Source organism: Elgaria multicarinata, chromosome 1 (assembly GCF_023053635.1).
Source record: "Elgaria multicarinata webbii isolate HBS135686 ecotype San Diego chromosome 1, rElgMul1.1.pri, whole genome shotgun sequence".
Taxonomy (NCBI): Eukaryota; Metazoa; Chordata; class Lepidosauria; order Squamata; family Anguidae; genus Elgaria; species Elgaria multicarinata.
This window is the reverse complement of record NC_086171.1, coordinates 95,613,889-95,623,942: the sequence shown is the minus strand read 5'-3', so window position 1 is coordinate 95,623,942 and position 10,054 is coordinate 95,613,889. Positions and strand designations below refer to the sequence as shown.

At 48.1% G+C, this 10,054-nt stretch overlaps 1 protein-coding gene across 1 annotated transcript in view; it reads left to right on the top strand.

The window, feature by feature from the left end:
- Window positions 1-458: 458 nt before the first annotated feature.
- Window positions 459-10,054, top strand: part of ALDH9A1 (aldehyde dehydrogenase 9 family member A1) — a 54,565-nt gene continuing 44,969 nt past the window's right edge. Inside the window, exons 1-3 of the mRNA XM_063133058.1 lie at window positions 459-561; window positions 3,000-3,206; window positions 4,498-4,643. Coding sequence (XP_062989128.1) covers window positions 3,026-3,206; window positions 4,498-4,643 — 327 coding nt within the window. The 5' untranslated portion in view covers window positions 459-561; window positions 3,000-3,025. The remainder of the gene's footprint in view (window positions 562-2,999; window positions 3,207-4,497; window positions 4,644-10,054) is intronic.

Sequence of the window (10,054 nt, the reverse complement as noted above, 5' to 3'; positions counted from 1 at the left end):
CTATCTACAAAATTCCATGAATGAATCAGGGTGATGATTCATAAAAGCCTCATCTGGAAGCTCAAGTCTTTTCCTCAAGAGATTTTTTGCAGGAGGGGAAATACCAAAGAAGCATGGGCGGGAAAGTTGCAAGTGGAAGAGGACGCCTGGAGTTATAACATTCCATGAATGAGGGAAGGGCGATTGCATAATAACAGCCTTGTCTAGAGGCACCATACAATGTGGAGAGGACAAAAAGAACAAATATCTGCCCAAGCGATAGGAATAGTCCAGCTGGAAGCGCCTCAGGTTTACTGTCTCTGTGGCAAAACACAACCCAAAAGGAAAGTTCTCTCAATCAACCAATAGCGCAGGAGGCGGATCCCCTTCCAAAGTCCTTCAAGCCAGACTTGGAGCAGAGCCAGTAGGCCGCACTGCCCCCCCTTTCCGCGCGAGGGTATTAGCAACAAGGGAGGGGCTGCTCATTTACTGTACGGCGGGGGCGTGGCTCTGGAGAAGTCCGAAGCAGTCCGGAGCAGCTGGAGCCCGTATCATCAGGAGCACGGTCGTGGGGACGCGCTTGTGAGTTGGTCGCGAGGGCAGGCAGGCAGGCGGGTCCCTCCCCCGCCCCCCCCCCATGAACCCCCAAGAAAAGCACTTCCGCGTTTCTATCTACTCCGCCTCAGCGTAGACTGTAGCGTGGGGTGATCGTGGTAAACAAGGGGCGCCCAGCTGCTCCGTGCACCTGGCCCCGGTGGGGGCGGTTCTTGGACGTCAAGCGCGCCCGATTACGGGGGTTGTGGGTCTCCCGGCTCAAGTAAACGGAGCTAGAGACCTTCCTTTCGAGGCGATAGGCCCTAGCGGAGGCGGCTGTCCATGTATCGAGCAGAGATGTGCCTCCCCCGCGCCCCGCCCCCATATGGGGCCCCGACCTGGTCTTTCCGGTGGAGCAGTTGGAGTCGTGGGCGGGTTGGGGGCCGGGACGGCGCTCGTAACTTACTACAGGAAATTCGCCAGCCCTCTTGTGCACGACACTCGGATATATCAGCCCCCTGTATGTAGCTGTAAGGACCCCGGGGGGTGTTGCTAGGCCTGGGGCCGTAATCCCAAACCGATTCCAAGAGCCTTGAGGTTAACGGAAAGGGGTGCGGCTGGGAAGGGAAGGGTTAATTCTTCACTCCCCACATACTGTAGCGCCTCCTCCCAAATCTTCCCTTGCATAGCAATTAAGCTTAGGGGAAAAAAAATCCTATTAGTTTGGGATCAATGGAGTTAGGGTGCAAATAAACTGAATAGTTTATTTGAGATGATTTACTTCCTGAGAAATTTAAATAAATCTAATCAGTTGTTTCTAAATATGTACATATATATATTTATCTGCATATGCAGATTTTTTGCAAGTTTGTGTAATATGGGCCGAGAGACCCGTGTTACTTACTTCTCTGACCTTATTTATTTATTTATTTATTTATTATATTTCTATACCGCCCAATAGCCGGAGCACTCTGGGCAGTTCACAAAAATTAAAACCATTCAAAGTATAAAACAACAGTATAAAACCATAATATAAAATACAATATAAAAGCTCAACCAAGATAAAAACAGCAGCAATGCAAAATTACAAATTTAAAACACCATGTTAACATGTATTTATAGATTGTTAAAATGTTGGGAGAATATGTTGGGAGAGACCTTTTGGGTGTCTTCCCCTGGAGGCATCACAGAGCTCTTCACTTTCTCCCTCAGTTAGGTTTTTCCTTTCCCAGAATGGGGCCCTGTGTGGGGGAGGAGGCCACTGATGTGGGTTGAGAGAGTTTCCCATCAAGCACGAAAAGAAGAAGTATTCCCTCTCCCAGCAGTTGGAGGTACTTCTAGTCCTTATCTATATGTCCAGTTGCCCCCAAAGTAGAATAATTTAGCTTGGAGCTCAACATTAGAGGAGATTGGTTTAGTGCTAGCTCCCTTAGGGGGCTCATTCCCCAAAACATTTAAGGCAAAAACCAGAATGTTAGGGTTCAAATAAGACATCTTTGGCTACACAAGAGGTCTTCAAGTGCTATATTTGATTTATCATATTTATGCCCCACTCTTCCTCATTTCCTCTTCCTTATTTGACATTCAGGCAGCTTACAGAGTGAGACCCACATAACTTCAGCAAGATAGCTAAGTCATGTATCTTCTGACCATTCTCTGCCACATTTTATAAAAACAAGGTGGGAGGGCTGTTTCAGCAGTATTTTCTCCCCCACCCCACCCCATTTTAAGATCCAGTTATGCTAATCCCAAATTTCTAAATGAAACTAGCATGGCCTTGTCCCTCCCCCATAAGTGTAACCTATTGGATAGGATTAGAAGTTGCTGCTTTGAATGTGTTCATTTGCTCCCTTTTCCTCTCATTATAGGAGGATCATGATGGACATGTAGGAAGAGAGCAACAGAATAGGGAAAGATGACAAGTAATCAACAAAATCGATCAGGAAAGGATTACAGGGAGAGTTTGCTAGTTGTATATCACATGTGTAATATTTACCAAAAATATGTTCCTTGTGAACAACAGAGCTATGTATCAGAGGGATAAAATCCATGAAAGAGATTTATATAGAGAACACTTTGCTGTCCAGATGTTGTTGAACTCCAGTTGGCATCAGCTCCATGCAACATGGCCAATGGGCAGGAATGATGGAATCTGCAGTTCAACAACGTTTGGAGATTCCACAAGGTTCCCCATGACTCATATAAAATAATGGGAGGGTTCAAAAGTGGCTTAATTGTAATGTTGTACTTTATAGGTAGTTTTTTCCATCACAGACATGCATGAGCTCATGCAACTCAATCCAATGAAAATCTGGTGAAAGTGTGTATTTTATCTTGTTTCTGTAAACTACCCTGAAAACTCCGCTGAAGCACATATAATATAAGACATTATTTTGTTTTATTTTAAAATAAGACATCTGGCTTGTCAGGGAGCTGTAACAACCTAGGTAGTTTTGATTCACATGAGGAAATTACTTCCTATGCAGCCTTGTGCCTGTGTGCCAGTTCTCGGATGCTTCTCAGTCCCAACCAGTTGTGCCTTCTACGTGGCTTCCCTTGTCTACTCCGTTGTGCTGCAATGAGCACCATCACTGGTACATTTCAACTGCAGCAACCCCTCAACTACCGAGGAGGTGCCCGTACCCAGCCTGTGGATGGAGACCACAGTGAAGAGACATATGAACCAGCAACTGGTAATTATCTTCTTGGCAGTCTGGAGTTCAGGGAGTGCAGTCCAATTCTAAAGGCATATGACAGTTGCCCTACTCTCTTAACAGAATCAATAACTGGTTTAGGAGTTTAATCTAGGACTTTGTGTTACATTAATTTAGCATTATTGTCTGTCAGCATTATTGTCTTTTCATTTAGGCAACATTTACATTCCCCATAAGTAATTGCGTGGCTTAGATTTACTGAGATCAGAAGGAACAGGAGCAAAAAAAAATCTGTTGGCCTTTGGAACAGTTTATTGGTACTTGTCCTGTATGGTTTATTATATGTTGGACCTTCAACTTAATCTGCTGATAGATGAAAACCTTGGCTGAGGGTTGGTATGCAAGTTGTGTAAATAGTGAAGATAGTATCACTGACACTAGTCTGCTCTGGGCAGATGCATTTTAAAAAGTGCTGTTTTAAAAATCTTTATGAAATGTACAAAAAAACAGTTTAACCAAGTTATATAAAAACATATACAACTGCTTGCTATAACAATGGATTTATTTCTTTATTTAATGTATTTCTTAATTGCCTTTCAGGATTGTGGCCTTTCCAAGGCAGCTAACAATGAAAATGTACCATTAAATATTAAACAAATTATTAAAATACATTAAATATAGATTTGTTATAACAATTCTTGTATCTTTTTAACCAAAATTCATTAATGTCATTCTTTTAGAATATGAATCATAAGGAATTATTTCTTTCCAATAGACCAGTAGATAGGCATGGATTTCTGACTTTCAATTGTTCAACAATAGCAGGAACAAGGTGTCCCCATTCACTCTAAATTATGTAGCTGAAATGAAGAGAAAAAAAAGCTTGGTGTAGCTATGGGTGCATTTTTATGTGAAAGAACTGTGAGTGCCATTCAGTTCTGGTATGTAAAACAAATTCCTGAGCTCAGAATTCTTAAGTGTCTTTTGCAGCAGGCTCTGGTTGGTGGATCTCAGCGCTCTGTTAAAAATAAAATAGATCCCACAAGCATGAAATTATGCCCATTCTTGCTTTAAACATTATCTTTGTATGTAATTTGAGCCGTTTTTTTAAGTATGCATAGCCCTGAGTATATCAAATCTCCTCTCTATTCTCGTTCCGAGTTGTGGTTTTTAAAATTAACACAGTTCAGAAATGTTGGGAATAAATACATATAAACGTAGTGGTAACAATTTTACTTGTCTCAGGATGACATACAGTTCATATGGACTCTAATTCTGTAAGAACTTGTAACAGAGCTTTCAAAATCTGAATTTAATTTTTCTTCCTCAGGCCGAGTTATTGCCAAATTTCTCTTCTCTGGGGAGAAGGAGGTGGATCTTGCTGTGCAGAGTGCACAGGCTGCCTTTAAAATATGGAGTCAGAAGTCGGGCATGGAACGGAGCAGTATCCTGCTAGAGGCTGCAAGGATTATCCAGGTAGTATACATCCAAATACAGAGATGTATTTCTTTGTAGTTTCCTCTAAGGCAATGTTGGCTACTATTCAAGCGGCTACCTTGTAGCCAGCAAGCCACAAAGTTTGGCATGGCTTAATAGCCATTGCTAGTGGCTGCCACCAACCCACCTTGTCCCCTGAGTGCTCTGTGACACTCAGAGGAGAGGACGGTATCTTTGTATGGGTTGTGGATGGAAGAGGTGGTTGCTGAGGGAAGGGAGCTTCAGTTGCTAGTGGCAAATAGATTTGTGGACTTCTGCTAGCAACGTTGTGTCAATCGCTAATATAGTAACGTCTCCAGGTAGGTGGAGATGTTACTATAACCTTTGCTCAGAACAGACACTCAGAGCCTTGGAATGCCCTTCTCTTTGTCCGGGAAAGCTGCCAATAGACCAGCTAATTGAACGGAGATACAGACGTGGGCAGCGTGCCCAGACAAACTCCAAGAATTCAGCCACAAACTCAGCAACACACGCTGGAATTTGTCTTTATCTGTGCTATGAAGTAACACAGTTCACTCTTTAATATAAAACGTTTTAAACATAAGCAAAGTCCAGTTCAGTTCCAAAAGTCAAGGGCTTACGAGAGGTAGAGAGAGTCCAAAAAGCAATCCAGAGGTCCAGGGATAGGAGCAGGTCACGAATTCCAAGCCGGTCCAAAGTTCAATCAGGATACAAGGTCAACACAAGCCGAAACAGGAAGCAAGAGCTTTCGCCAGGATGCTCAGTTAATCTCTGGCAAGTTCTTGTTGCTTCCCAGCTCTCTAAATACCCCTCCCTGGCAGCTACAGGTGTTCCCTATTGAGTTGGCGTCTAGTATAAATACGCAGAGATCTGCGCCGGGCCTCCTTTTCCGCCCTATGATGTCTAAACAACTGTGCAGGTAAGTTTGTTGTTTCTCCCTCTGTGTCTTCTGAATTGGCCAAGCTCCCTGCTGGTTTAATCACCGGCACACTGGTACTTGGCTCTGCTTCCCCTTCATTCTCTGAGTTGGCCCCACTCCCAGCTGGCACCAGTTCAGCAGCCGTGACACTAGCCTCTGCCTGCACAGGTTCTGTTTCCTCCTCCTCCGAGTCCATCCCCAGCAACTCCTCAGAGGGCCTAACACTACACCCCCCCCTAGAGTCTCCTCCCGCCACACCAGGAGGACCCGGTTTTGCAGGGTACTGCCTGTGAAAGGCCTGGACGAGGATGGGAGCATGCACGTCCCCCGCATTCTCCCAGGAGCGCTCCTCTGGACCATACCCCAGCCAGTCAATTAAATACTGGAGTCGACCCCGATGTTGACGGGAATCCAACACCTGCGCTACCTCAAACTCCTCTTCACCATCCACCATGACAGGACCAGGAGGAGCAGTAGCACTAGCGTCGGGTCGGACCCCTGTAGCTGGCACCAACAACGAGCGATGAAATACAGGATGGATCCTTAACGTTCGAGGCAGCTGCAACCTAAACGCCACAGGATTGACCTGTGCCGTGACTGGGTATGGACCAATAAAACGGGCGTCCAATTTTCGACATGGTCGTTGAAGAGGAAGATGCCGGGTGGACAGCCACACCTGATCCCCGACCTTTAGGGCCGGCCCCTCTTGTCTCTTTCGATCCGCCCCCAATTTGTAAGCTTCCTTGGCCACCTGCAATTGCTCCTGCAACAGAGACTGCGCGGCCTGCAACTCCCGCAACCACTGATCCGCTGCGGGGACTGCCGTAGAGGGCAGCACTGCTGGAAACCACCGTGGATGAAATCCCCCTGTTGCAAAAAATGGAGTCTGTTGTGTTGAGGTGTGCACTGAGTTGTTATACGCAAACTCTGCCACAGGGAGCAACTCGGCCCAATCATCTTGTTGATAATTAGTATAACACCGTAGGTATTGCTCCAGGGTAGCATTGGTGCGTTCTGTCTGACCATCCGTCTGCGGATGGTACGCTGACGACATGTGTGCTGTAATGTCCAAAACTTGCAACAACGACTTCCAAAAACGGGCTGTAAACTGCGCACCACGATCTGAAACAATCCCCTCCGGAAGCCCATGCAACCGGAAGACCTGCTGAACAAATAAGCGAGCCGTCTCCTTTGCTGTAGGCAAGCCCGCACATGGAACAAAATGGGCCATCTTTGAAAAAAGATCAACCACCACAAGAATGGACGTATGCCCCGCAGATAGTGGCAGATCCGTAATGAAATCCATGGATATCACACGCCAGGGCCCCGCAGGAGTGGCTAAGGGATGCAACAAACCCACCGGCTTTCCCCTTGCAACCTTCGCCCGCCGGCACACTGGACAAGTCTGCACATAGTGTGCAACATCAGCATGAACCCTAGGCCACCAGAACTCCCTGGTGAGCAAATGCAGAGTCTTGTATACACCGAAATGTCCTGCTGGCCGACTATCATGGCACAATCGTAGCACCGTGTCCCGACAGGAACCGGCTGGTACGTACAGCCGACTTCGATGATATAAGAGCCCCTCACGCATGGTGAATGGTGTTGGAGCCTCCTCCTTCGCGTGATCAACTACAAAAGCGTCCCGCCCCTGTAGCACACGAATCTGATCCAATAAAGTCGGGGGCAACGAAGCAGCTGCAAAATGTTCTGGGCGGAGGATCGTGGATCGCCTCTCCCCCTCTGGCTCTGCGGCATATTCCGGCTTACGAGAGAGAGCATCCGCCTGCCGGTTCTGGGCGCGGGGTATATATTTCAACTTAAAATTGAACCGACTGAAAAACAACGACCACCGCTTCTGCCGTTGAGTCAACTTCCGTGCCGTCTGCAGGTACTCCAGATTACGGTGGTCAGTGCGTACCTCCACCGGATGTGCTGCTCCCTCCAACAAATGCCGCCAAACCTCGAAAGCGGCCTTCACAGCCAACAGCTCCTTCTCCCAAATCGTGTAATTTCGCTCTGGAGCTGTAAGCTGTCTGGAGAAAAAAGCACATGGCAATAATGCTGAGTCCATGTTGCCCACCTGCAGTAACACGGCCCCGACCGCGACGTCCGAGGCGTCCGTCTCCACCACAAATGGGGTGCGAAGATCTGGATGCTGCAGGATTGGAGCAGCTGTAAACCGCTCCTTCAACCGCACAAATGCCTGCTGTGCCATGGAAGTCCAATGGAATGGGACCTTGCCCCTCAATAGCTGCGTGATGGGTGTCACCAGGGCCGCAAAGTCCGGAATGAAGCGCCTGTAAAAATTAGCAAATCCAAAAAAACGCTGCACCTCCTTCCGGTTCCGAGGCGGTTGCCAAGAAAGAACCGCCTCTACCTTGGACCGATCCATCTCTACCCCCTTGGCAGAAATACGATACCCCAAAAAGTCCACCTCCTGCAAGTCAAAGGCACACTTGTCCAACTTGGCATACAGCCTATGCTCTCGTAGCCTCTGCAGGACCGCCCGGACATGAGCGTCATGTGCTGTCTGATTCGGGGAATAAATAAGAAAATCGTCCAAATAAATAATAACAAATCTGTCCAAATAATCTCTGAAAACGTCATTAACAAAATGCTGAAAAATAGCGGGAGCATTACAAAGCCCGAAAGACATGACGGTATACTCGTAATGACCATATCTGGTCAGAAAGGCCGTCTTCCATTTGTCCCCCTCCCTTACCCGCACCAAATTGTACGCCCCCCTGAGATCCAATTTGGTGAAACACTTGGCCCGCTGCAAGCGCTCTAACAGTTCTGGGATCAGCGGTAAGGGATACCGGTTACGCACTGTGATGCGATTTAGCCCTCTATAGTCATTGCATAAGCGCAGCTCCCCCGACTTCTTACGGACAAAGAACACGGGGGCGCCCGCCGGCGACTTGGAAGGTCGAATAAAGCCTTTCCGTAGATTCTTCTCTAAAAAGTCCCGCAGTACTGCCAATTCCGGCTCAGAGAGAGAGTAGAGACGCCCCGCCGGTATAGAGGCCCCAGGTACTAAATCAATAGCGCAGTCATACACCCTATGTGGTGGGAGTCTATCGGCTTCCTTCTCATCAAACACGTCTGCGAACTCATTGTATTTCGCGGGAAGGGTTACACAATCTGTTGCGGAGTCTTTGACCACGGCAGCCGGCACCCGCTCCGGCCAGCAGTGATCTTGGCAATATGGGGAAGCAAAAAGCACTTCCCGCCTCCCCCAAGAAATATGCGGATCATGCTGGGTTAACCACGGCATTCCCAAAACTACTGGAAAGTGCGGAACTGCCGTCACATAGAACCGCAACCGTTCCACATGCCCTTGGATTTCCAGCGTAAGTAAAACTGTCTGGTGCGTCACTGGACCAGACTTCAAAAGCCGCCCATCAATAGTTTCCACCGACCTTGGCTCCGCCAATGGTTGTAACGAAATCTGCTGCTGGCGAGCAAAATCTGAGTCCATAAAGTTGCTAGACGCACCAGAATTAATCATGGCTCCCACGAAAAACACCTGGGCATGATCCACCCCAAGTGTGGCAGGCACCAGCAACGGGTCCTTACGGGGTTCCGATGGAGACGAGGAAGCACCTGTCCCGCCTTCTCCCAGACTAGCGAACCCTTCTATGCCTGGGATGACCCGTTTTCCGACGGGGAAGCCTTTCGTCCCTTGGCCGGGCAAGAACGAGCAAAATGCCCCCCAAGTCCACAGTACAAACACAAACCCTCCGCTCTCCTGCGTTGCTTCTCCATCATTGACAAGCGGGCCCGGGCGCCTCCAAGCTGCATGGGCTCCTCCCCCATGCCAGGAGAAAAACCTGCCAAAGATGTTGATGTTGCTACTGGAACCGGTTCCCCACTCCCCAGAGACACTCCTCTCCGGGCCTGACGACGTGCCGTCAGCCGAGCGTCCATCCTGGTCGCCTGTTCGATGAGTAGGGCAAGCGATTCCGGAGGTGCTGATCGGGCCAACTCATCCAACACCCCATCTGACAACCCATAGCGGAATTGTGACTGGAGCGCACTGTCATTCCACTGCAAGTCTTGAGCTATGAGCCGAAAATTCGTGGCGTACTCTGCCACAGATCCCTTCCCCTGACGCAGGTCTCGAATGCGCTGCTCCGCTGTCTCAGCCTTGACGGGATCTCCCCAGGTAGCTGTCATCTCTTTTATGAAATTGTCCAAATTGTCCAGCAGGGGGCTATCCTGATTCAAATACGGCGTCACCCATTTGCTAGCAGACCCAGACAATAAGGAAACCATAAAAGCTACCTTTAGGGAATCATTCACAAAATCCTCCGGCCTGATCTTAAAATGCAATTTGCAATTGGCAATGAAACTGTCCAGCATGTCCCTGTCACCAGCAAATTTCTCTGGTAATGCAGCAAAACATTTACTCTTTCGTGGAGGAAGAGGAGGAGGAGGCCTGCTGGCTGTTTGAGCAACTTGGGCGTGGAGCGTTGTAACTAATTGCGTCAGGTGTGCCACCTGC